This window comes from Podarcis erhardii, assembly GCF_964252035.2.
Source record: "Podarcis erhardii genome assembly, chromosome: 2".
Classification (NCBI taxonomy): domain Eukaryota; kingdom Metazoa; phylum Chordata; class Lepidosauria; order Squamata; family Lacertidae; genus Podarcis; species Podarcis erhardii.
The window spans coordinates 86,483,227-86,511,011 of NC_138498.1; the positions used below are offsets into that span (position 1 = coordinate 86,483,227).

Here is a 27,785-nt window from a genome sequence, read left to right on the forward strand (position 1 = left end):
AGCAAATTTACTTAGGAACGCAGCCATTAGTAGAACTGTCTTCTTTGACCTGTCTCTCTCTGCCACTCTTTTGTACCGTCAATCACCTCTATGGATTAATTATGTAATAAATGAATGAATGAATGAATAAATAAATAAATAAATAAATAATGGCATTGTGTAAATGTTTAACTTGGGCCGATGCCTTTTTGCTTTGCTTTTCTCTTGCAGAACTGTAACATTTAAGGAACTCATCAGAGGATAGCATCATTCACATGGCATGCCAGCTTGTTACTGATCAGCTCATATAGTCCAAAGTACAGGGTGACCCGCTTTACTTCCTACTATGCAAGCAAGTGAGCCAAGCCACACACTAGGTGAAAAAGTAATATAACCATGACTGCAAAACCCACACCAGCAGTATGAAGGTACCCAGATATTTTATTATTAAGTTGTGGGTGGACATAGCAGTCGACACAGAGATTTCTCCAAGTGGTTCTTTAAGCTGGAACTGTACTGAATTGCAAACAGCTCAGCTGGCTTGCTTTTATAGGCAGCCAGCTGTCAACATTGTAACAACAACCCAGAGTCCCGCCTAAATTAACTTATGTGGACCTGAGTGAAAACTATATACACATTACCCCTGGTGGCCAGGGTGAGAACTTCAATACAGTACATAACATTTATAGAGTTTATATACAAGATCACCCCGGCTGAAATCCTATGCACCTGAGAGTGAACAAAGTAAGACATACTGTAGTTCCAAGTCAGCACTCACAGAATTGCTCTGTCAGTACAGATTAGTCAACCTATTGTCAAAGTGGTTTAGAGGTCGGTCAGAGTGAATCGTTTTAGGAGACGAGAGTCCTTTGAAACACGTAGGACCGCATTTTATGCTATTTACGAACGGACGTTGCCAAATGGATATTAATTCTTTCAAAGGGTCCCCCCCCCCCGCGCCTCCTCGCTGCTTAGCTTTCAAGCAATATGCTCCTTTAAGACCTTTCGCGTCCTGCCCTCTGCCCCCGCCCCTCCGCTTTCCTCATTGGCTCCTTCGGCCCTTTTGTTTCGCTTTTGAGTACGGCTTCTTTACTTAGGCGCTTCGCGATTGGCTGAAGGCCATGAGGCTTAGGGAACGACGCTCAATTCTCCCCCGCGAAGTGACGGCCGAAGAGTTTATTTGCCTTTTCCTCTCCCGCAGGGACCTGTTCGCCTTCGCCCCTTCGGCTGGAAGAGGCTGCTAATTCCGGGCGCGCTGCGAGGCCCCCCGCGACGCCGCAGAGCGCGGGGAAGTGACGGCTTGGGCGTTTTGCGGCTGTAGCGTTGCACGGTGCGCTAGCGACGCCCCGCCGCCCGCCCTCTACACGCAGGCAGCCTCCTCCCCTTTTTTGGACCTGGGACAGGATCTCGGTGGCTTCGGGGACGGCCGGGCCGAAGTCCCGGGAATGAGCCACCGGCGCGAGGGAAAGCGGGAGAGGCCTCCTCCTCCTCTGCCTCCCTCTGCCAGCGGGCGGGTGTAACCAGGAGGCGGCGGGCAGCGAGCTGCTTCTCCTCCGGCTGGAGAGAAGGGGACAGAGAAGGTAGGAGGAATCTCCCCCACCGCCTTCCGAAGAGCATCCCCGGTGGTCCCATATGGGGGAGCGGGGATCACCCGGGCACGGTTATTAGTGATGGCCAGGCTCCCTTGGCGCGAGTCTCCAGTTGCTGCCCTCCTGGCACGGAAAAGCGAAGCATCGCGGCTCCTTTTTCTGCTGCCCCGTTTTAAGATGCCGTGTCTTCCCCTCCCCTCGATCTAGTAGCCACCATTCCCTGGCACGCAGTCCCACTTCTGTGTCAGATGTGGGATCCTAAAATGCATCCTCCTCCTCCTCCCCCCTTTCCCGAACTAATGGGATGGGATGGGCAGATGTTTGTTTGCCTCTTAAAACATTCAGTCGCAGGATCGTTCTTCGGGATTCAGCTCTCCTCCTCCTCCTCCTCCTTTCTCTGAATACTGCAGTTTCCCCTGTTCTTGGTTTTGATCCATATGGTAGCTTCCTTTTCCTAATGGTATCGGGATGCGCGCGTGCTCTCTTTCCTTAAATAGGGCGACGGCACCGAGGGTTTGTTTCCACCACTCAGCCCAAGGCCCCTTTGCTGTCAGGCGTGGGCCTCGGACATAAAGGGGATGACTGCCGCTTCCAGCATCCTCCGAGCTCGTTTGCTTGGTGCCTATTCCCTATTAGAAAACTCCTATCGCCCTCTGTGACTACAGATTTGTGTCCAGACTCAACTGTTTTATAACTGGTAACTTCTGGTAGCTTGTGTGTATAGTAAATCCTGATTGTGCTCTTCATGGGTTTTCTGTTAATGGGTTCTGGTACTGTATAAACACCTAATAATCAAGTGTTAACAATATAACCACTGAGCACCTTGCCTGTGTATTTCGGAAGTGAGCCTTTCGGAAAGTTCAATGGTGTGTGAGTGCATGCAGAGCATGTCTTTAAATAAGGGAGATAGAGAGACAGTTGTTAGCATGATGATTTATGATGATAAAGACTGTGTGGTTAAAATCTATAAGTAACTCAGCATAATGATGTGCTGTTCAGACCTCTGACATTGCAAGGACTGTCAGTCACAGATCCAAAGTTGCCCTTAGCTTTTGAACCGATGTGTTCCTACTTTCAACTCCTGCTGCATATTGGTATCATTGTGAATGATCTGTGGCTGAAATGACACACTTTTTCTCTCGCATGTGTGCACATACGCATTTCCTCCCCTCTTCCTGTTTCTTGGGACACAGTCTTGGTTTTCCAAGGTAATGAGTGCTCTCTGGACCTTTTCTTATTAGCCCTGTAGTAGACATAGGACCTTGTATGATTTAACCAAGACTGAATTTGTAGCTAAGGTTGGGGTATGAAGTGTGCAGAGGCGATTTGAGAGACTGAACCGAAATTGACCCAAGACGTGATGCTTCCTGAAGAACAGGATGATGTGATGAAGATCATTAAAATTTATATAATGCAGTTTGTCAAAGACCACAGGGAAGTTTTCAGCACAGAACATAAAAAAGAATGCATAGCACAATATCCATGCAAAAAATGTAAACGGCTATATAAATACAATTCATAATAATAAGCAATGCATAGTAATCATACACAGTAGTATATAATACGGAATGAACATAATATCTACCAAGCAGCAATGTCAAATTATGCACAATGTCATCCCAGCAATAAATTCCACAACTCAACCTCTGTAAAATAAAGAATTTTACTACCTGCTTATCTTGGGTGTAACCGTACAACGTAACACCCCACTTTCTACATTCCAGTGTACTGACAGTTGAATTGTACTCCAAAATTGTTGATGTAACAACATCCTGCTGTACACCTGAGGCCTGTAGGCTAGCTTAGAGCGTCAGGGTAGGCTGCATAGTGCACACAGCTATATCCTCCAAATGCTTTGCTACCGTTCCCTGTCCCCAAGCATTTGCCATCCGAGATGGCTGTCTCACTCTGACCCCATTTGCACTATACAATTAAAACAATATCATACCACTTTAAACAGTCAGTGCTTAAGTTCCAAAGAATCCTTGGAATTGTAGTTAAGGGTGCCAAGAGTGTTTAGAAGGACACTTCCCTTCACAGAGCTATAATTCTCAGAGTTCCATAGGAAGAGGAATTGACTGCTAAACTACTCAGATAATTGTAGTTCTGTGAGGAAAATAGGGGTCTCCTAACAACTCTCAACACTCTTAACAAACTACAGCTCCCAGGATTTATTTATTTTTGCAAGGGGGGTGGGGAGCCATGCCTCCTTAAAGTGGTAGGGTACCAGGCCTCTAATGGCAGGGTCAACTCTGACCTGTCCAGACCAAATGTTATTACCCTGACTGGTTTAAAGCTCGCTTCCTGGTGTCCTGTGTGACAAGAAGTTCAGTGATTATGACACCTCTGTTAAAGAGAGAGAGAGAGAGAGCTCGTAACATGACATATGCCATGATTATGTTGTTGACTGCGAGTGTTTCATGGTGCTGGTTTCATTGTAATCAAGCTAAAGGTATTCGTAATTATTAAGGCAAATCCTCTAAGCAAGTTATTGCTCAAGAGGGTGCTTGGCATGTGTCTCTTGGAGGAGATAAAGCTGAGGCTTTAAGGCATGACAAGTTGTTTGCCAACAAGTAGCATATGTGACAAGCTTGAGAGCTATGCACACTGCATTTTACTTTGTGGATTTTGCAGCTGGAGAATGTGACCTGGTATATTCAGAATGAGATTTTGCAAAAGCCGCGCATAATGTTGGTGCCCACCTGATTTCCCTGACAGACAATAGAATATGCACACTGATCCATTTCTTAAATGCATATACTTTAAAATAAGTACCCTGTTGGCTCAGCTAGAACTGTGTTCTGACTGAGCAAGTGTGCTTACAATCAGTCTTAAAGTGCCTAAATGCTACAGTACTACTAAAATGGTATATCAAAACTCCCAAAGGCTACAATCCTAAAAGCATGTATTATGGAGTAAAACACAACTGATCCCAATATGTCTTCTGAGTACTGTGTATGTTCATATTATCAACAGCTGAATTAGATCCCTTGAGTTCTAGTTCTGTGCTGTTTACAAAAAAGAACGAAAAAGCTTAAGACTTTCAGCAGCCTAACAGCTTCTACTGCTACCTTTTCATACATATTTGCTGTCCCTGTATGTGCTTGGGAGGGCAATGTAGTACAGTAGTTAACCTGGGCTAAGAGAAGATATGGAGTCCAGTTAAAGGTCACTGTCGTGATAACGTACTGCTTGTCCATTGCCGCTTCTTTTTACAGCTCATAAAATCTCGCCCCAAATTTAAGGTTCTAGTGGCATAAATGAACTGAACAGATGTTTTATTGTAGTGCCATTGAAAACCCTACTCTCACAAGCTTGTCCTTGGGTAAAATGAGAAAGTAAATATGAGAGGGTGGGGCAAGAATGTCTTGGCTAGATAAAAGGCCTCCATCTCTCTCTATATATATATATTTGGAGAGTGCTGATAAGTTAGTGAAAAATGCAGTCTCTTAAAACAAAGAATTGTTGTGTTTCTCAGAATAAGTTTTTCAGTCCAGGAAACTTAACTCTGTTAACTATGTAATTTAAATTACTCCAACCATGGAAGTATAGAGAATGAAATATTTCCCAGCATTCCAAGACTCACATTCTAATAGACTCTGCAAGGATTAGATTAGCTTTTGAATATTTTGTAAACTCTTTAGGATCCAGTTTTTGTCAGATGGTGGATATGGAATCTGATTTGTGGGCCAGGGCTTAGATGTGGAGCATGTGAAGTACAGTTGTGATAACAGGACTGAGCATGTGCAGAGTGCTGCATTTTGACAAGCGGTTACAGCTCATTGTTTGAAATACAGTGGTACCTCGGGTTACATATGCTCAGTGGCGTAGCGTGGGTTGTCAGCACCCGGGGCAAGGCAAGTAATTTGCACCCCCTAACCCATGGATTTGCACCCCCTAACCCATGGATTTGCACCCCCTAACCCGTGGATTTGCGCCCCCTAACCCGTGGATTTGCGCCCCTAACCCTAACCCCCAGATGTTGCGCCCGGTGCGGCTGGCCCCCCCTGCACCCCCCACGCTACGCCACTGCATATGCTTCAGGTTACATACACTTCAGGTTACAGACTCTGCTAACCCAGAAATAGTACCTCGGGTTAAGAACTTTGCTTCAGGATGAGAACAGAAATCATGCTCTAGCGGCGTGGCATTATCTAAAGTGGTGCTTCAAGTTAAGAACAGTTTCAGGTTAAGAACGGACCTCCGGAACGAATTAAGTACTTAACCCGAGGTACCACTGTATACAGCATCTATGAACTGAGATGGGACAAGAGTTTATAGAGCAGATTACATTAATTTCTGCTAGGCTTGAGTTCAGGTTCCTGTGCTCCTGGAAGCTAGCTGTGGAAGCTCTCATTTGTTTTGATTAAAGTGCATGTGTCATTTGTAGGGCAAAGGATATAATGGTTGTGTAGAATAAAGGAGATACCTTGGAAATACTGCTGAAGAATGCATGTAGGGAATGCAAGCAACTTGTTGATCTAGGTGTGTGTATGGTATAATACCTTTCATTAGGATCAACCCAAACCTCAAAAAGCTCTAGGCTACCTTTCGAATTTTATAGAACTTCATTCAAGCCTTGTTTTTTTATATTATTATTTTTTAAGAAAGATGGTTGACAGGGAGGAGAGAGAGATTAAGGTTGTTGGTAGAAGCCTAGCCTGCAATATTACACCCTTTAACAGTCAAATCCCATATACAGAATTAGGTCCTATTGAGTTCAACAGGGATTCAGGAAGTATTTTGCAGATTTATTACATGGTGCCTAGTGCAAAAGGTCAAAGTTTGCAACAGATATGCAGTACTAGTCTTGGACAGAGAAGCAATTCTCTCCCTGTATCTCTTTATAAAAAAACATACAAGCCAGCATTCTAGTTCAGCCTTCTGCAACCTGGCATCTTCCAGATGTTTGGGGCTATAACTCCCATTAGTCCAGCCAACATAGGCAATTGTCAGGGTTGATGGGAGTTCTGGAGGGCCCCAGGATGAGAGAGCTATTCTAATCTGTATTTACTTTTGCCAGGAGGTTGTACCCTGCTTTCTAGCAAGCTCCCAGGCTGTCTTATAAGGAGTCAACTTTACCGTAAAAACAAATGTACAAACATTAGAGTCTAGCTCTAATTGAAATTAACACATGCCACATGCATAATCGCTGTTTTTCATATAGATTTAACTAAAAAACATAGTTAAAACTTACTCCTTCGTTTCTGATTTTCAACTCCAGTGTTTCTTTTCACTCTAAAAAACAAGCTTGCATGTGCTGTTTGGTCCTACATGGCTTATTGTTATAATGTGCTTGAGGATATTTGATATTTATTAGAAGTTTCAAAAATTACAAAAAAAGGCAAAAGAGAGAACAACAAAAAATTAACAAAACATACATAACAGTACATCAAAAAAGAAAAAAAACACATAAAAACCAATACACCAATAACAATTAAAAAAACCCCACACACATCCAATATTCCATTTACTTGTTTCATCGACCTCCTCACACCTCCCTTTTTGTATTCTAGTTTAGTTATTTGTTTCAGCAAATTCTTTCCATCTTTCTCAATTTTTATTGAATAATTTGTCTTGACATTCTAACCTATTAGTTGACTCAGCAAATCCTTTCCATCTTTCACTATATTCTGTCATTCAATTTACCTTAATTTATTTTAACCTTATCTTTCTATAAAATACCTTAAAGCTTAAAACTTAATATTTATTTGTACATAATTCCTTATATCATTTCTACTAAAGCCAAATATTTTCATTCCAACATTTTCCTAAAGCTCATTAATTTTACACTAATTCCCAATATCAGTAAAAAAAATAAAAAAAAACTTCCATTCTTCCTCCAGCGTCTCTTCTTCCTGGTCTCGGGTTATGTCAGTCCTTACTGTCCGTTCCATCTAGTCCATCCACCTGGTAATCTTATGTCCGAGGCTCTTAAGTCTTTTCCATGTCCCTTCTGCAGATCTTCTTCTTGTTGTTTGTACTTGCACTTTACCTTATCTTTTGTTGATCTCTTTCTTAATTCCTTTCCTTTCTCATTGAGGAGTAGGTCTCGGGGATGTTCCAATTCAAAAATATCTCCGTCTCTCCTCAGGAGATCGGCCCATTCCCCACAGTCCCATTCCCCACAATCAACAGTGTAGTCCAGAAAATATTTAAAGGCATGTTTCAAAGTCCCTCCAAACTTAAGGGCCCCCAAAACTGCAGACCCCCCCGGCCCACTCTAGATTCAACCTTCAACAACAACGGCTTATGCTCCTGTAGGGCCTCGGGCTTCTCCATTTGTATTACTTGAGGTTCAACAGCAGCCTCCTCCATTATCTTCTGCGTTTGCACTTGCTCTGTCAAAGAAGGTTCCTGAGTTGGCGCCTTTTTTTATATATATAATATTTATTAAAGTTTTCAAGAAATAATACAATGTAAAAGAAAAAAAAATAACAAAAAATACAGAAGTACAAAAATACAAAAATACAAAAGTACAAAAATACAAAAATACAAATTAAAAGAAAAACACATAAAATTTCCATTACTTATTTTCTTTTAACTTATTTTCCAGACCTCCTCATACCTCCCTTTCTTGTATTCCAATTCAAATTGTTAGTTCAGCAAATTCTCACCGTTAGTTTTTACTTATTTCTAAACCTTATTTTTCATATCTCTTAAGCATTACAGCTGGAAACCACTTAATTTCTGTCCAACATCATTCTAACATTCATTAATTTTGCAATATTTCTGTAAATAGTCTTTAAATTTCTTCCAGTCTTCTTCTGCTGACTCTTTTCCCTGGTCTCGGATTCTGCCGGTCATTTCTGCCAGTCCCATATAGTCCATCATCTTCATCTGCCATTCTTCCAGAGTGGGTAGATCTTGTGTCTTCCAATATTTTGCAATAAGTATTCTTGCTGCTGTTGTCGCGTACATAAAAAAAGTTCTGTCCTTCTTTGGCACCAATTGGCCAACCATGCCCAGGAGAAAGGCCTCTGGTTTCTTCAGGAAGGTATATTTAAATACGGCTCCTGGATGGTTTCTGTATAAGTATTCACTGTTTGTCCAAAATTTTTGATTGCAACAGTCATCAAGTCCATCTTCTCATGCATCTGCTCCAACAAAGCACTTGTCTTGCAAAAGGCAAGCACCAAAACTTCCAAACACATTTTTGTTCAAGGTCACTGTCTGATCCCACGATCCTTATCACCGCAGCTGTAGAGTCCCCAGATCGACTCCAGCAACAATTTAACAAGCTCCCTCTAGAGGAGACAATTTCTATTTGTATCCATCTTTTGAAAGCAGATCCAACAAAAAAAAAGTTACTTTCATTTTTCAGATTTCTTGTTTCTTTTATTTTTTTTATAATGATATTTATTAAATTTTTGTTTGAACAATAAAAAGCATACATAATAACATAATATTTCCGAATATCCACATTTCATTCTCATCTTTGGACTTCCTCACATCACTTGTTCCTGCATTCTAGACTCATAGATTTTACTAGCAAATTATTAACTTGTTTCAATTCATAGAATATATTTTTCCAATATTAAATCTCAAATTTTAGAATTTAAATCACTCTTTTGGAGACTTAATTATAACATACTATTTATCCAAAATTTGTCTTTTCTTTCAATTGCATTTAGATTTGTATTCCTTATAACTAATTTGTTGGAGCCATACTATTGCTAATCTTACATCTTTCTTAACATTCATACAATTTACAATATTTTTGTAGATAATCCTTAAATTTCTTCCAGTCCTCCTCCACCAGTTCTTCTCCCAGGTCTCGGATTCTGCCAGTCATCTCCGCCAGTTCCATATAGTCCATCAGTTGCATCTGCCATTCTTCCAGTGTGGGCAAATCTTGAATTTTCCAGCATTTGGCGATGAGTATCCTTGCTGCTGTTGTAGCATACATAAAAAAAGTTCGATCCTTCTTTTGCACACTCTGGCCGACAATGCCTAAAAGAAAGGCCTCTGGTTTCTTAGGGAAGGTATACTTAAATACCTTTTTCAGCTCATTATATATCATTTCCCAGAAAGCCTTCACTCTAGGGCAAGTCCACCAGAGGTGAAAGAATGTTCCTTCAGCTTCTTTACACTTCCAACATTTACTGTCAGACAAATGGTATATCTTTGCAAGCTTGACTGGAGTCATCATCCTTGGCTGTTGACCATGCTGAAGCACACAGCTCCTGAAGCAAATCTAGAGCACCTGCTTCAGAGCTGTCTGGTGGTGACTTTATTTTGGCAGGAGATGGGGAGATAATTAGCTGTTAAGCTAAAAAACCCCTGAAGGCATTTCCAATGCTACTTGGCTGCATTCTAGCACTGTGGGCCTTCAACAAATGCATGCTGTGGTGGCTTTATAGAGCATTCTTGGTGACAAATTTTTAGAGCCTAGAAAGCCAGAACTTCACGTGTAATAGATGAGCGGCATGATAATATGTTCTAACTTGTGGTGTGTCATGTTTTGCAGAAGTGATAATTGGGTGTACACAGGGAGAAAACCCTGGCCAGCACACCTAGAAGCTTCCAGTAAAACTCTGATAACCTGCTATGCATGCAGAAGGTCCCAGGTTCCACTTTCTGCCAGTGTAGGAAATTCTGAGCTAGCTGGACCCATGGATGGACTTTATATAAGCAAGTTTCTCATATGTTTCTACCTTCCTATTTAGTACTGTGTGCTTATAATGGGAAATGAGCAGCATTGCCTGTGAACCACAAACTGAAAGTTTTTTGTCGTAATAAAAGAACTAATAAAAGCAGAGGAGACAGCCTTCCTCAGCATCTGAAGCTTCTGAATACACTTCCAATGGTAGGGCCACATAGAATGCTTTGTAATAGTCTGTCCCAAGAGGTTACGGGTCTGGGTGATAACTTTGAGGCTCTTGGCCTCCATTTGTGTGTGTAAAGTACTTGGTGTTGCTGCTACTTCCTACTTGAGAAGCTAAGGACAAAGCTAAATCTAAAATAAAGCCAGACTGCAAACTTGATTTACTACAGGAAAAGGAGCACAATTAGGTAATAAATGGTGCCTTCTCCCCTAGTTTCTGTGACCCAAAATGAGGATTTACTTCAATAATAGAGTATTGGAATAGGCAAGAGGCATTCTAGGTGTGAGTTTCCTCATGAAGAGTGCCCTTTTGATGTGTGTGTATCTATTTCCTAATGATGATGCTGCCCTTTTCTCTCACTTTCTTTCCCCCAGAGCTGTGGCAGGATGTCTTCTATAGTGACAACTCTAGTGAGGTTCTCTACATACGACAATGCCACCTATCCACCTTCTACCACATTAGTGGCGGCGTTGGATAATGTAACTTCTGCACCCCTGACAACTGCACGGGCTGACGTCAACATTACTGTGCCACACAAGTGCTTGTTGTTGTTGTATGAAGACATTGGGACATCCAGGTGAGATGCTGTTTTGTGTAGGTGTGTGTGGCTTTTGTTCTCCTTCCTCTTCCTCTTCTCCTCCTTCCTCCACTTCCTGCATTTTAAAAACTGTTTTATCTTTTGTGCCTTATTTCTAGGGTCCGTTACTGGGACCTTCTGCTGCTGGTTCCCAATGTGCTTTTCTTTGCATTTCTCCTCTGGAAGCTGCCCTCTGCCAAGGCCAAAATCCATGCCACCTCCAGTCCCATCTTCACCACCTTTTACATACTGGTGAGTACAGGTCTTTCTGTTTTAGTTTTTTTAAAAGCAGGCCAGTGGGAAATTGGCCCACATGGTCTTGCCTCCCTTAAGCTCAAGAACCTAGCGGCATGTTCACTAATGACACCCCGGGGAAAATCTGTGTATCAGGGGTGCTTCCACAATACAAGCACCTCTCTCCATTTAAACTGCACCGCTGTGTTTTAGAATCAGGCATGTGTTCAAATGAATCCTCTCCTTAGGGTGGAGTGAGGGGTAGTTGCTGCTTCTGTCTCTGCTGCCTCTAAAGTCCGTCCTCCTTCCCAACAGCTTAGCCCACCCTGAGCCACTCATTGACAGCAGTCCGAGCCCACCCCCACCCCCCAATGCAACAGTTGTCCACAGAAAGAGGATTAGAGACAAAGTTAAAGGAAGGGTTCTAGGTCAGGATCTAGCAGTGGTTAGACTTTTTTAAAAAATATATATATCATTTACTTGTGCAATTTCATTGTATTTTCATAATTACTTTGTTTGGGGGCGGGGCAGACTTGAAGCCATTTATAAACAATAGTTGTAAGGAGTTCTGAAAAAGCAGATGTGCGAGGAGAAGAGTGTCTCCTTATGCTTTAAGTCAGCTGATTATCAGTATCTTTGTGGAGATTGCCTCCTCCAGCCTAGTGTGTGTGTGCATTGTGGGTGGTTGTTGTTGTTTTTATAAATAAAAACCTCTGCTTGTTTTTTAAATCTCTGCTGTGCTGTCATTTGCACCCACTTCCACTTTCATTGCCTCTTCTCAGTTACTGCATGAGCAAAAGGGCTTCTTCTGAAAGGAGTGAGGAAGGAAGGGAATTGTTCCCAGGAGGCGGAGGATTGTGGCAGCAGCCCTGGGCAGCACATGGTGGTGCCATGATTTCTGCCAATGGGTGACTCAGCCTGGGCTCTCAGGCTGGGAGCAGGAGATGGGTGCAGAGTGCAGCATGCCGGCAATAGAGGAAGTTGGACGTTGTGGGGTTGTTGTTGTTTTTTTCTAAAAAAGAAGATGTTATGTCCTGTGCAGGCTTTCTTGTGTATTGCATTGTCAGATGTATGACTGTCTGTTGCACAGAAGTCATGGGTATAGCCTCAGTGCAGGGAGTTCCTGGCTCTCCAGAAACAAGTTTTTCCCCTTGAGGCCAAGGCGGCTGACCTGAACAAGCCGAGCGAGGTTGGTGGATGAGGTCTTCGGGGATGTCACAGCTGTGAACTTGACAGACTCCAAATGAAGCCTGATAGGCTCCCAGACTATGCCCAGCACCAGCTGCAGATGTTTGAGTCTGCTATAAGAGCCCTTTCTCCTGCAGAGAGTCATTGCTCTCAAGAAGCTCTTTGCTTTAGCCAAACAGTGACATTGGTTTCTCAGGCGTACAGTCTATCATCCCATGCATGGGTTTGGCCCTTCTGGTGCCCATGCTCTGAAAAGTATAGTGTGAATGTTGCCTTGGTCTCATTTATAACTACAGGCAACAAGCATTTTCCATGGGGGTTACGTTCCTGACCCCTGTGTGTGTCGGCAGAGCGATCATAACCCTGCCCCATTCCACCCCTGCCCCACCCCCTTTTCCGGCCACTTCTGGGTTGGGGTGATGCTCGTGATCGTGCACATATTGAAAGCGTGTACAGTGGTTGTTGCTTTTACAGAAACCAGTGCCCTTCCCCTGAGGGCTGAAATGTTTGAAGCAGCAGGGGATAAATCAATCTGCCTGCAGTGTAACAAGTCCTACAATGTTAGGCTGAGGTGTGCATATGCATCTTACATTTGAGGCCTTCCTTCCCCTATGCAAATAGCAATTCTGGATGCATTGCGTCCTACAGGGCACGCTTGAGGGAATAATGTAATGAATCAATGTTTGTTTTTTGTTCCTTTGTAAGTGGAGGCTCCTGCCATATTGGGGTTGGTGCAAAGTGCAGTGGCAATAAGACTGCTTAGCTCCCAAGCACGTTAAATAATATTTCTGAAGGCAGGAAAGAAACTGGTTATTTCAGGAGCTTTATCTTGGAGAGGAAGTAGATATATTTTACAGATGCAGCATAGGAGGGTGGTAACAGGATGTACAGGGAACTGTCCCAGAGGTCTGCTACAATGCAGGACATCCACAAACAAATACAGTACTGCAAATGCTCATTCACTTTTCTTGACAGGCTAAGAGGATATCTGCAAGGTGGTGCTAAAACCTGGTTCAGTCTTGCTGAAATCATTGTGTGGTGTTGTTGAGTGTGGCATCTGAAGTCCTGTTTACTCTGGCCTTCTGGTCCCAGTCTCCTTACAGCATCTGTCAGTGGGATTAATATATGTCAGCTGTATAGAGCCCAGCATGTAGCAGATTAGAATATGTGTGACCTCTGGAAAAGGGAGACAATGAATATTTGTGTTCTTAATATCAGTCGTAAGGAGGCTTCTGAATATGGTACACTTCAAACAAAACAAAAATCAATATTTCCTGAAGGGGCTGAAGTGTTGTTAAATGAAGTATAGCGTTTCAGAAGGCTAGGTTTTGTGGCCAGTAGTGGTAGGGTTGTAGCATTGTACATTGCATGTAACACTGAGCTGAACAAATGTTGGCAAAAATTAGTTTAGCTCCTTGTAGGTCATTTATTTTAAACAAAATAAGCTAAAACTAGGGAATACAACTCTGTTTCATTTGAGGTAGGATAACCAGTTAGCGTATTGACATGTTTTGCATCTTTTCCAGCTAGAACTGGAAACTGTGTACAGTATCCCTAATGTTCCTGTGCCAAGGATTTTGAAAGACTTTATATTTCAGAATCTTCTGAGCTGATTTCGTGCCTTAAGCATTTTTTACTGTGTTCCCCACCCCCATCCCCTGCTGCTGCTGCTTCAGCAAATGAATTGTGGAGTCTTTCCCAGATCTGAGGCTCCTTAATTGATATCCTGTGGTGTTGGCTGCCTGTTTATTTAAAATTCTACGTGCACCAGGCAGGCACCAATAGAATGTGAAGTGATTATGATACTAAAATCAGAGAATGGAGGAGCTAATAAGGATCAATATGTCAAGCCTTGAAAACCTTTAGTCCAGGTGTTGCCAGACTTCCAACTCACATCACCCCTGATTACTGGCTGTGCAGCAACATCTGGAGGGCCTCAGGTTCCCCATTTCTGATGTGGGTCTTGCATGGCAAATTCTGTAGCATTTCTTTGCTGAGGTGACCTGGCTGAAGTTTCTTGTTCCTTCTCAGCCTTAAAAAGAGGGGAAACTATTTCCCCCTCTTTTTCTTCTGTTCCTCTGTAACTCATCCTGTTACAAAAACAAAATAAAATGTTAAAGGGGGACCTTGTTGATTGGTCTCCCATCCCTGAAGCCCATCATGCATTTTCTCTTCTGCCTTAATTCGTAACAATTGCCATTGTCTTCTAGGTGTTTGTGGTAGCTGTGGTTGGGATTGCTCGAGCGGTTGTCTCCATGACAGTCAGCGCTTCCACTGCCGCTACGGTTACTGACAAGGTGAGTGTGAGTTTGATACCAGAGGCTTTGGCCCCTTCTTCACCTTTTCTGGGGCAGGAATGCAAAAATATTTGAGCTCCATTTAGTCATCAGTTACAATAATGGGTGGAATTCATTGTACCACTAACTGGGGTACGTGTGCATGGAACAAGGTCTGCTTGTGCAACCCCCTGGACTCCTCTCCATATTTTGGGGTTTTGTGATGGATCAGCAAGGGTTTCTGATGCCCCAGTTGTTCAACAACAGCAACAAGGAAAAGGCTTCTTCTCTCTCCCCACCTCATCCCCAAACTTAGGCTGCTCAAACAAAGAAATATTGAGAAGAAAACCAGAAATGGAGTATTGGGTGAAAGGACTGTGAGCTCAGTTCAGTCCCTGAGAACAAAATCTTGGACCAAGCATGTGCTCAGAGGCATTCTATTCCTTCATTCTAAATGTACCTTGGCTGCTTCCTCCCCACTCTCACCTGAACCACTATTTTGCACCTGGCTGTCTGGTAGATTGGAGGGTGTGGTTCTCTTTTAACTCTTTGAACAGTATTGACTTTTGGCCCTGCCACCCTCCCATGCTTTGCTTGGCTCAACGCTAAATCCCTTTCTAGTCTCTAATCCTACTTGAACAAATGTTTTTATTGTCTAATTGTTTTTCAGTTTTGCATTTCTTTCTTTTTTGCAAGCCGTATTTGGTTGCATTTACATTGAGACAGCCAGTCTCAGGATTTGTATAAAACAATGTGGCTCTTCATTTAGGCAAATGAAGAACAGCGGAGTCAATCGCCACAAGAATGATGGCCCTTAACTAGATGTTTTGATGCCAAGATGAGTATTTGCTGTTGACAAGTAACTTGAGGCCAATCTCCCATGGTGCTTTCTTATGCTGTGCACCTGGTTGCAAGGAGACATTACCTGTGCCACTTAAGTACACCTTATGCATCTGGGTTAGATTTGGTGTCCAAAAGAGCACTAAGCATTTGGACCAATCAGAACACTTGAGATAGGCTGTGCCAAGGGTCAATATTGACAAACGGGGGGCAGACAGTAGTTGTAATCTACAGCCCTTTAAGCCAGCATGGTTTTGGAGTGAGGTCAGTTGGGCTCTGGATTGGAACAACAGAGGAAACAGGATGATTGGAATGGAATTGAAGGATGAAACTCCCTGCGATGAAGTAACAAGATTGTTGAGATTTTGTGCACAATGCCAAACGAACGAACAGTTGTGTAAGACTCGTAGCCTGAGAGGCAACTAATTCTGAAAATTCATGTGAGCACCCTGCATTAGCCAGTGAGGGAGATGTTAGGATGGTATTTTTAATTTTATTTTCATGGATGGAAGGAACTACTGATGGAAGGAACGATGGGAGGAAAACCTTTGGGCAAGCTTCTCTTTTAGGACCTATTCCGTTTGCTCCTTGATCTTGATTTTGTGGCATGTACTGTCGTCTTCTAGATCCTGTGGGAAATCACAAGATTCTTCCTTCTGGCTATTGAACTGAGCATGGTGATTCTGGGCCTTGCATTTGGTAAGGATTCCTCCTTAGCGTTGCTTGGTGCACTTAACCTTTTTCCTTGACGAGGCCATTGGAGCGTGGTGAATGTGCCCTGCTTTCGGTGGGAAAGAGCAAATCTTACCAAGCACAAATAGGACTTCAGCCAGAGACATGTAATGCTCGTGCTGGAGGCGAAAGCTTGCATTTAGTTTAGGCCCCTTATTTGCACCCTCCATCTGCTTTCCCTGTGTACGCAGTAGGGTACTTTTGTCTGAGTGAAGAAAGGACGCTTGATATTATAATAATAATAATAATAATAATAATAATAATAATGGCATTTCCAACCCACTTTCCAGTGTTAAAGGTGCAGTTGTTACCCATTTGTTGCATAGGATTCAGTTGCATTTCCTCAAGGCAGCCTTTCTGTGATGGAGGTATCTCATTTTCCCAGCACCCATGAAGCAGGTGTTTGTAAACATCTATTCAATAATAGCTCTCACCAGTGGACACAACTCCTCTGTATTTTTGTGTGCATGTGCTCCATTTCGTGACTTTTAAAACAAACAAATCTATTAAATAATTTGATGAATTCTCCTCCACTGTATTTTATTCTACTAAAATCCTACCCTTCCTTCATGATGCTCTCATAGTGCTCCCTGGATATACTGAGAATCTTCTGCATGCAAAGCAGCCACTGTTTCTCAGACTGGGACTATTTCTTTCTTCAAGCTTCCCAGCCCACCTTCCTATGGTGCAGCATATTTTAAGTGGTTTCTGGTTCTCAGGGCACGAGTTTTACTCTCAACTGCAACCTCAGTCAAGAGGTTTTGCCTTTCTCTTAAAAGAGATCTGGCTTTGTTAGTCTGTCACAACTTGGACAGGAATGGCAACATAGGCGAGACCCCTATATGAGGTCTTGAGTCAGTGCATCAGATTCTCACCCAGGTCTGACGTCAGTAACTTCAGGTTTACAGCAGAATCTTAGATGCACATGGCCTGTTGCATGATGGGTCTTTTATGCTGGTTAACTCCTAACGGCATCCCCGAGCATGCATAGGTTGGTCAGGAGCAGGCAAGTACCGTATTTTTCGCTCTATAACACGCACCCGACCATAACACGCACGTAGTGTTTAGAGAGGAAAAATCCGTAGGCATGCCACCCGTAGGCATTCCCTCCATAACACGCACAGACATTTCTGCTTACTGTTTAGGAGGAAAAAAGTGAATGTTATGGTGCAAAAAATACGGTATATTTCAAGGCCTTTAGTCACCTGACAGAAGATCAGCCATTTTCACTTGTCAAAGAAATGACCCCTGGTGTGTTTCCCATTCAGGTCATTTGGAGAGCAAATCCAGTGTTAAGCGAGTATTGGCTATCACCACGGTGCTGTCATTGGCCTACTCTGTCACCCAGGTAAGTGTTGGTGAAACAGGACAGTTGCACAGAGTAAGGGAAATTCAATTCAACTGTTTCCTCCTGAACTGAAAGCAGCTGCTGCTCAAGAGGTTCTGAGTTACTTTTAACAGCTCAGTGTAGTAACCCACTCTGAACAGTGCAGCATTTGTTAAGTTTAAGCATGTTCTCCTTTTCTATAGTGGTAGCATTATGCCTTGTTTTGGTTTGGGAAGCCCCAGTATTAAACAGGAACATCATTGTCCACGCTTCAGGCATCTTTTTAAAAAATCAGATGCAGTGAACTTATAGGTACTGCATGTGAGTTTTGTTATGTTTTTATTTACACATTGGTTGGTTTTAATCCCGCTCTTCAGGCAAAAAAGGCTCCTAGAGCAGCTTGTGAAGACAGTCCCTTCCCTCAGACATACAATCTGAAAAGGCACAACACAAAAGGAAAATGGGTTGGGAGGGATGAGGAAACGATAATGATGATAATAATAATAGTAAAAAAAATTATGTATACCCCACCTCCCCAGCCAAGGCCGGACTCAGGGCTTCTAACAACCAATAATAAAAACAAGTTGAATGAATACAACTTAAAAACAAGATTAAAATACAACATTAAAACATTAAAATGCAGCCTCATCACAGGAGGAGAAAGGAAAAAAGAAAGAGGGGGAGGGAATCAAATTGACTCCAAGCCAAAGGCCAGGCAGAACAGCTCTTGTCTTACAGGCCCTGTGGAAAGAAATAAGCAAACTCAAGTAGAAGTTATTAGTTACAGGTTCTTATAATGGTCAGTTGAGGTAGAAAAGCTCAAGGAAAGAAGGCACCAAAGGTTACTGATCTCCCAGCTATGCCTTTGGACATAACGGGCTGCTGTTGGAAGTGTAGTGCATTGGGATGTGGGAGGAACCATGTAGATCAAGAGGGTAGTTGGCAGAAGTTTTAGGTCAGGCATTAAGCATGTGGGGAGGGATAGGGATAGCACCAGTAGGTTGGCAGGAGGCTGCAAGAGGAGGAAAGGTGCCATTTTTTTGTAACCTGCCTCCACTTTCAGGCTCAGAGCTAAATCCCGAGACCATCTGGCACATCTTTCCTCCTGCAGTTAGGGCAATTTGTTATCCTCTGCTAAATCACAGTTTATTGACTGGATAGGGGATCTTGTTGTGTGACGATGGATAGGGCTGGCTTCCAAGTGAGACCGAGTGCCTTTTCTTCAGCTTCTCATGCAGGAAACACAGGCACCATTATAAGCAGTTCATACCCTGATGACCCTCTTGCACTGTTCCCCACCAATCTTTCAGGGAACTCTGGAGATCAGTTATCCTGATGCCAGGCTCTCTGCAGAAGACTTCAATATCTATGGTCATGGAGGAAGGCACTTTTGGCTTGCAAGCTCCTGCTTCTTCTTTCTGGTAAGCGTGACAAATATCCGTTTTGCTTGATCTGAATACCATGAGTTTAAAACACTGGTGGTTCTTCCTTGATGATTTTTCATTCTCTTCATTTCAATCTGCTTCCTGGAATCTTCTAAACACAGCAACGAAAGCCAGGAAGGGTTGTTACTGTTTTCCACCACCTGCCCTCAGCAACTCACGACCTGCTTTCTTCCTTAACAGGTTTATTCAATGGTGGTGATGCTTCCCAAAACTCCCTTGAAAGATCGTATTTCCCTGCCTTGTAAGTGACCCTTTCAAGCTAATACGCTTTTCTTGCAGGCATTAAAAGCCAAGCCACTTGGAATATTCCGGATAGGCAAAAGAAAGTCCTTCTTCACATAGTTAAGCTGTGGAACCCATTCCCACAAATAGGTAGCGATTGATGGCCAACAGCCAATTGCCCCTGAGAGGGCAGCAAGTGCAACTCCTCTCTCCCTGTTCAGAGGCATACTGCCTCCAAGAGTGGATCTGCAAACATAGCCATCCTGACTCATAGCAATGGATAGCCATATCCTCCATGAATTTGTCCAGTCCCCTTTTTAAAGTCATCCACGTTGGTGACCCTCTCTACATATAGTGGGAGTGAATTCAACAGCTTATGACTGGGGTGGGGAAACTCATGTCTAGGGGCCAAATGCGGCCCTCCAGGCATCTCTCTCTGGCCCTCAGGATTCTTCTCTGGCCACGCCCACCCTCCAACCGCACCTTTCACCAGCCCTGCTTTGCACCTCCTTGTTTTTGCCTGGCTGGAATTTGCCCTTGAATTCTGGTAATGCCTCTATAGAGGACAGAGGGACGTGTGACGGTGTGTCTAGAAACTGGCCTATGGGAGATTTACATTAGCTGCTCTGCCTGCTTTTGCCTCTAGTTCCGCCTGCGCCTGGAAAGTTGTGCGGAAGGAAATTTGGCCCTCAGCCTGGAAAAGGTTCCCCGCCCCTGTAATAGAGAGCCAGTGTGGTGTAGTGGTTAGAGCGGTAGACTCGTAATCTGGGGAACCGGGTTCACTTCCCTGCTCCTCCACATGCAGCTGCTGGGTGACCTTGGGCTAGTCACACTTCTCTGAAGTCTCTCAGCCCCACTCACCTCACAGAGTGTTTGTTGTGGGGGAGGAAGGGAAAGGAGAATGTTAGCCACTTTGAGACTCCTTCGGGTAGTGATAAAGCGGGATATCAAATCCAAACTCCTCCTCCTCCTCCTCCTCCTCCTCCTCCTCTTCTTCTTCTTCTTCTTCTTCTTCTTCTTCATAGGCACCTGTTAGGAAGAAGGGAGAGTGGAGGGTTTGCTTAAGTTACATAACGGCTAGGTGGAATGGCCATCGCTGGAGCCTGTTCTGCAATAAGTAGCTCTCGAGCATATTTCTTCTCCCTGTAATATTGTTTTTTTCCGGGTCTCCAAAGTGGCTTTTCCACCAAATGGTTTGTAGCGTAGGAAGTACCTGTGATTACATTTGACCCCAGTGTCTTTGCCTCTCTTTTTCAGCAAGGAAGAGTTTCTACATCTATGCTGGGATTCTTGCTGTGCTGAACCTGGTGCAGGGCATTGGTAGTGGTCTGCTCTGTGCAGGTATAATAGAAGGACTATGGTACGTATCCCTGTGGCTGGATAGCTCTGCTCAACTTCTTCCTGGTGCTGTCTCCGAGTCCTTTGAGAAGGAAGCACAAAGAGCTTCCAACACATTTGAACCAAAGCAAACTTGCCAAGGGGTACCGCTGTTGACGGCTGCTGAATTTGCAGCTCCACTGCACCCATCATGCTGTGTTCCCCTTCATGGACCACATCTGCCTCCAGATGCCTTTCTGGATATTCCACCTGAGACTGGTGATCTCATTAATCCTTAAGAAATAACCACTCAATGCCTATCTCCTGACATTTCCCCTCTCCAATGGGGAAGGCAGCAGGGAGGGGGTGCATTCTGCTTAGCAAATTGGGAATGGTTGTACACTGCTTAGAGATATTATTCACCGTATTTGTGTGATTCTAATGCACCATTGAATCTAACGTGCACCTCAATTTTCAAAATGAAACCAACAAAGTATTTGCTGGCGCCATCAAATCTAGCGCATATCAAATCTAATTCTTGCAATGTAATTTGGCCAAGAAAGGTCCATGTTACATTCGAGTAAATATAGATACAGTCGTGCCTTGGTTGTCGAATGCCTTGGTACTCGTCCGTTTTGGCTTCCGCAAACCCTGAAGTGAGTGTTTTGCTTTGCAAATGTTTTTTGGAAGCCGAACGTCCAACGTGGCTTCCACGGCTTCCAATTGAGTGCAGGAAGCTCCTGCAGCCAATCAGAAGCCACTCCTTGGTTGTTGAACATTTTCAGAAGTCGAACAGACTTCTGGAACGGATTCCATTCAACAACCAAGGTACAACTGTATATGTTAAGCAGTGTAGAAAATGTCTTAATAATTATTATATAATTCTATTTATTATATAATACATATTATTATTATTATTATTATTATTATTATTATTATTATTATTATTAAATAATGGTGATAAGAATCTGTAGTCCAAAAACATCTGGATTGGCCAGGAACAGATTTCTAATGACTTGTGTCTCTCTCTTCTGTCTTGACAGCTGTGTCGATGCCACCACCTTCCTCTATTTCAGCTTCTTTGCTCCGCTCATTTATGTGGCATTCCTGAAAAGTTTCTTTGGGTGAGCATCCAAGGTTGTAGCCTGCAGCACAGCCCCAGGGCATTTTACAACAACAATAATAAGAAAAAGTTTTAAGATGGACAAGAGCAACAATTCTAGAACAGCAGATTGAGACTATTTAAGTTAAGAAGTGTGAGAAAACAAAAGGGCCTGGCGTTGAAAGAACATCAATATAAGTGCTAGGCGGGCCTCCCTATGGAGAGCATTTCAGAGCTTTAAATCATGTAGGCGTTGCTAGCAAAGGTCACGTTGAAGCACAATACTTGCCTCCCACTGGGATATTAATGCAATTATTTAATAGCAAAACAAACTTCAGCCTTTAAATAAACAGTAAGTAACCACAACAAAAATGCCCAGGGTGACCTTCAGGATTAATAACATAATTAAAATAGAAGTAAAACAGCAGTAAAAGTATAAAATGGTATAAAGTGCAACAAGGCAGTAGGCTGGTTTTCCTCACATCTAGGCCAGAAAGACTCAGAAGTGGGTGGTCTCAGGTGAGGCCTACAAAGAAGCTAACTCTTCCACACATTCTCTCTGTGTGCTTCGTTATGATTTGTTTTTTTTTAAAAATCAATTCAGTGACTCTTGTTCTTCCATCTGTGAAATGAAGATGGTATTTGACTTCATCACAGGGATTCAGGAAGATTAGACTCTTAATATCTGCGCAAAGCCTCATTAAATTCTGAGCTACTGTTAGAGTTTTTTTCTGGATTAATGACAAAATGATTAATGTGAAATGCTGTGGAGGCCAAGCTTGTATTAGGTAGATAAGGTCCCCCCCCCCCTTTTAATGCTCTTGAGTTTTAAGAAGGGGCTTAAATAGATTGCCCAGCAGTTGAGCAAAGCAATGTAAACCAGTCTTCCTGAACCTATTGCCATCCAGATGTTATTGGACTACAGTTCCCATCTTCCCTGACCATAGGCCATGCTGATGGAGTTGTAGTTCAAAACATCTGAAGGGCACCAGGTTGGGGGAGGCTGGCCTAAATTTGCAGCTCAGGAGTTGCATTCCTTTTGAGTAACCACTTCCCTTTTTACTGTTCTGACTGCGTAATTTTTTCAGCTTTGAGTGCCACCATGTGGCCATGCCATGGAAATACCCATTCTAATTGAGGAACAGTCGCTGCAATTAATTCAGATGGATTTCAACCGCAACTGTGAGGAACTAGCCACCTCACATTTTATATTTGATATAAAAGCAGCAAAGCTATATAACAAGCAGTAAACAAATAGTCTCTCAAATGCCAACATCAAATTGTGCATGCTCAAAAATGACTTGTTTTATTTCTAACTTCTTTCAACACTGATTCCAAATGGAACTGACCGTGTGTGTGTGTATAGATATATACGTAGTGCTTTTTTCTGGGGGGATGCAGGGGTACGCATACCCCTAAACATTTTGTGAATCTTTGTACTTTTGTCCATTTACTATATTTATTCCCCCCGATTTGAACTATAAAATGGTGATTTTCTTGAGTTAAAATGAGAGTACTCCTAAACATTTTTTAAAGAAAAAAAGCACTGTATATATGAGAGAGATAATGAATGACACACACACACACACACACACACACACACACACACACACATACCTACCTTCCACACCTCCTAAAAGCGTTTAGGTGTCATGGCTAATTTTTGAACACAGTGGCTCTTGCTGTTCTTACTTGCCCTGCTTTTCTTCTTTTGAGTCCCATCATTGTGAATGAAGCAAAGCAAAAGGTTGGGTCTTAATCCACAGAGTTTTCAATCCAAGGTCAGGCAGTGCAGGATCGGGTAAGAGAACAAAGGGAAGAGGTAAAGGCCAATGATAGACAAACATGACAGTACGTTTAGTTTCGGTTTCCTCCAGATGATGACGGCCTGAACTAAAAGAACAGCATTGCTGGCTGCTTTTTATTTCGGGAACCGTCTGCCATGTTCTGAATGGAACCTTCTTTACTGGGAAATGGGATGGAGGGAGTTGTGCTTGGAGCAAAGCATCTCCTGTGCACGCAGGTGGTTTTAGGTGGCTGACATGGAATGCTAGTCCCTACAGAGCTACACGGACCAGTGTTCTGATTCGGTATCAGGCAGCTTCCCGTCTTTCAAGAAAGTAACTCTTTTGAAAAAAAATTCCCTTGCCTCTTTAATAATTTCCAGGTCCGAGCCAAAGATCCTCTTCTCCTACAAATGCCAGGTGGATGAGCCCGAGGACGTTGATGTGCACCTCCCCCATGCCTATGGTGTGGCCAAGAAAGAAGGCCTGGATTCCAGCTTTTACTCCAGCACTCAGATCGACACTGCAGCATACTTGGATGACATTGCTTCCATGCCTTACCACGTGGGCAGCATCAACAGCATTGACAGTGACCGCTGGAAAGCCATCAACTCCTAAAGGCGATCCTTTGGAAAGATGGGTCTCTCTTGCAGCCTTGCAGCTCCATCACCAGTTCCCCTTTTGGGGCGCTTCAGTGTGTCGCCTTCTCTTTCCTTCAAGTTTTTTTTCTTTTTTCTTTTTTAAAAAAATTAATTCTTGAACGGAGCATAAAAATCAGTCTTCCCAGGACAATAGCTCTTACCTTTGTAGGAGAACAAACCAGATCAGCTTCTAACTGCTGAATCTTTGTGTCCTTGAGCGTTCCATGTGCACATGGTTGGACATGACTGCAACATTTTCTTGGTGATAAGCCACACATGCAGCTAGGAAGTCTTGGCTGCTCTTGAATAGCATTATATATAGATAGCTATATAATACATTATTTGCATTCTATTTTTATTTTATGTTTTGGCTTCCAAGAACTAGAGGAACTAGAGGAAGGTGGGACTGCTCCCCACGCCTTCAACAGCTGCAGTTTGGTGGGAATTGTAGGGTGAGAGACCTCCACAGGCTTCCTGATAGAAAGAACACTTAAGAATGAACTGCTAAATGTTTCCAGAATTCTTCGCAGGGAATCTGGGAGCAAATGTGCGCTTGTGTGTGTGTGTGTGTGTGTGTGTGTTTGCGTGTGTGCATTGTAATATATATATATATATATATATGCTGACTTTTGAAGAAGAGGGCAGAAAATTGGGAACTGAGAAATGATTTGGTGGAACTTGTTGCTGTGCAACTAAACTACTGTGACTGGCTGAGAAGGAGCTGTGAGTTGCATACACTGTATACGGTCTGAGTTTTTAGAATGAAAACTTAGCCAAGCAAAGAGCTTATAGAATGAGGATCTGCTTATGTGATAGTAGCAGAACTCCAGAGTAAATGGGTCCTGAGGAGCAGTGGAGGAGGGGTGTTGAGAACTGTGGTTCAAATGGGCAGTTCCAAAAAACTGGTCCATGGGATAGGACAAGGCAGAAGATGAATGGGAAATGATCTGGTAGTCTGTGTGTGAGAAATTGTGAGTGATGCTTGGGATGGCACCAAAGTGGAAAACAGGGTTGGATGTCTAGTGTGAAGGAGGGCTGTTGGACTCTGTGCCTTGGCTTCAAGCTCTGTCCAGTATACCTTTAAGACCAGGTGATACTTCCTTGAACTTAGCATGAGGTTCATTCATCTCTTCGACACTGAAGAGAAAGTCACACCGAAGACATAGCTGGCTATTCCCCTGACAGTGGTGCTGGTAGCTGATCTTCAGGGTCTTCCAAGATCAGCAGTGAAGGAGGTTTATCCCAGGCATAGGCACACTCGGCCCTCCAGATGTTTTGGGACTACAACTCCTATCATCCCTGACCACTGGTCCTGTTAGTTAGGGATGATGGGAGTTGTAGTCCCAAAACATCTGGAGGGCCGAGTTTGCCTATGCCTGGTTTATCCTTTAGGAATAGTGAGGGTGTTCTTTACAGGAAGCAGACCTATTCTAATGCAGGAAGTTGGCTTCACCTTGTAAGACAAAATGGGAGAATTGGAAAATGATAAAAACTGGTTTTGAAGCATGCACATTTTGTGTGCATAGCTTATATTGGAATCAATGTTTTTTTCATTTTCATGTTTTTATTACTAAATGCAAAAATGGGAACACTTACCCTTGTGCAAAATGCTGGAACATTTGCTTGAACAGAGGTTGATCCAGGAGGCAAATGTAGTTACAATCAATAAAATCCCAAATTCTAAGGCTGAGAAGGCAAGAACACCTGAAAAATGAGGTTTCTTTACTTTCATTTGCTGCTACCATTTTGGGATTAATTTTAGCACCCAATGTGCAAGGTGCAGATGACCAAGGCATAAAGCACACATCCTTAGAGGAAAGTTGCTTTGGAATTAATAGGACATGCTTTCAAGTAAACCTCTCTGGAATGGAGGTGCAAGCAGGAAAAACTACTCGGCTCTCTTCTTGTTGATAAAACATCCCTTCCTCCTCATGGCTTGAAACTTGCGCTGTTTGTGATTTTTCTGCTGCCAAGCCACATCAGGCAACAAGATCCTTGTCTTCACTTTTAAGACTTTTAAAACTACTTTTAAAGAAATACATGTTTAATTATATCTCTGTTTTGGATGAGTTGTGAATGCAGATCAATAATTGTTGTGTTAAGAGACCCGCACTTTGCCTTTAGTTTTTGTCTACCGCCCAGGTTAGCCTTTTCTGAGTGTTGTTTGAATTTGATGACGCAATCATTCATTCAGACTTGCTGCTGTTAGCTGCATAGACATCTCACCATGGAGGTAACAAATGTACTGTGTAGTTTAGACTTCCGTAATGCTTATGGCGCTAGTCATACCCCAACATACGATGCCCCAAATTCGACAAAGAGGCAGTCGTGGGAGCTGTGATGTGACCTTAATGTTATCCAATCTATCAAAATAACATGCTTGGCTGGTGCCGTAGCTTCTTTGCTTTCTGTGAAAGGCGAGAAAGGCAATCCCAATTGGCTGCAGGGCAAATGCTGGAGAAGATGTCATATAAGATGTCATACAATTAATGCTGCCCCCCCCAAAAAAAATTTACTCAGCTGGATTTATAGATGCTCTCTGCATGATGGTTAAATACTGCTAACCAGCCAAAGTAGGGACCCTTGAAAACAAACGTGTCTTGTAATTTCCATGGATCCCCCTACAGTTTCGTTTAAAAAGTGTGCTGTACACCTAGTCCATCAAATTAAAAAAACACCTGAACATGGGCTCCTTTGGTGATGTAAATCAGGATGAGGCTGTATTGGAGTTACTGTGTTTACTGTATTAGCGATCTATATCAAATGCTGGCCAGTCAGTGAGCTGTGATCAGATCTTCCATGACAGAATGGTCCTGCCCCCCTTTTCACTGACATTTTAAGCACCTCCTCTGTACATCCCACATTGTACTTTGCTGCCGAGGAGTATCTGCACTCAGTGAAGGAACTGCCTCCTTACAAGCCTTGTGATCTATGTGTGTATATATAAAAAATCCACCTCCCTGTTGAGCACACAGTATTGTCCATGAGCAGACAAATGTTTGTGTGCCCCTGGGTGTGTACACACGGCATGTACCATGTGATGTTGGAACAGAGATTAAAAAATAGAGTAATGTATATTTTTGTCTGTAAAATAAATGAACTTTGACATAAATTAAGGTATCCTTTCTCTCAGGATAGAGGCTGTGTATATGTGTTCTTACATTTTTGCACTATTTGTTTTCTCCAGAGTTAAAGAACCTGATCAATAACGAAATGCTTAGATTCTGAGGGAAAGCAAAGAACTGTTGTGTGGTTTTTTCCCTTTATCTGGCTAGGTCTTAGAAGAGCAGAAGTGATAAGGATCCCCCCCCCAGTAGTTCAGCATAACTGAGGTAGCAGTCTTACACCCACTTACCTTACTTCTGAGTAGGCAGGTATAGGATTTTGCTGTTAAGTCACCTGGTTGAAGTTGTTGACTTTGAAGGATGATTTGTAAGGAAGTAAATTTTAGAAATATTATAATTATTAATAAAGTTATGGAACCTCCTTTATTTGTAGCTCCAAGATGTATTTTGGCTTTTTTTTTTGTAGCCTTCAGGTTTGCTCTTTGTTGCTATCCTATGACTGTTAGAATAAAACAGTGTTGCCACTGCCATTTACTGAGAATAGAACCCATTGATTTGACTATTACCGTACCTCCATAAATCACATGAATTACATTTGCTGAGTGTGAAATTCAGTGGCAGGTCAGAGCAAATGCCAGT

General features: G+C 42.9%; 1 protein-coding gene across 1 annotated transcript; it reads left to right on the plus strand.

Annotated features, from left to right (window-relative positions):
• Positions 1-933: 933 nt before the first annotated feature.
• TPRA1 (transmembrane protein adipocyte associated 1) lies at positions 934-27,193 on the plus strand. Its single transcript, XM_081850543.1, has 11 exons — positions 934-1,559; positions 10,771-10,973; positions 11,093-11,225; positions 14,606-14,692; positions 16,138-16,210; positions 17,512-17,591; positions 18,881-18,991; positions 19,196-19,256; positions 20,495-20,597; positions 21,598-21,678; positions 23,824-27,193. The coding sequence occupies exons 2-11, from the start codon at positions 10,783-10,785 to the stop codon at positions 24,056-24,058; spliced, it is 1,155 nt and encodes a 384-aa protein (XP_081706669.1). The 5' UTR covers positions 934-1,559; positions 10,771-10,782; the 3' UTR covers positions 24,059-27,193.
• Positions 27,194-27,785: the final 592 nt, after the last annotated feature.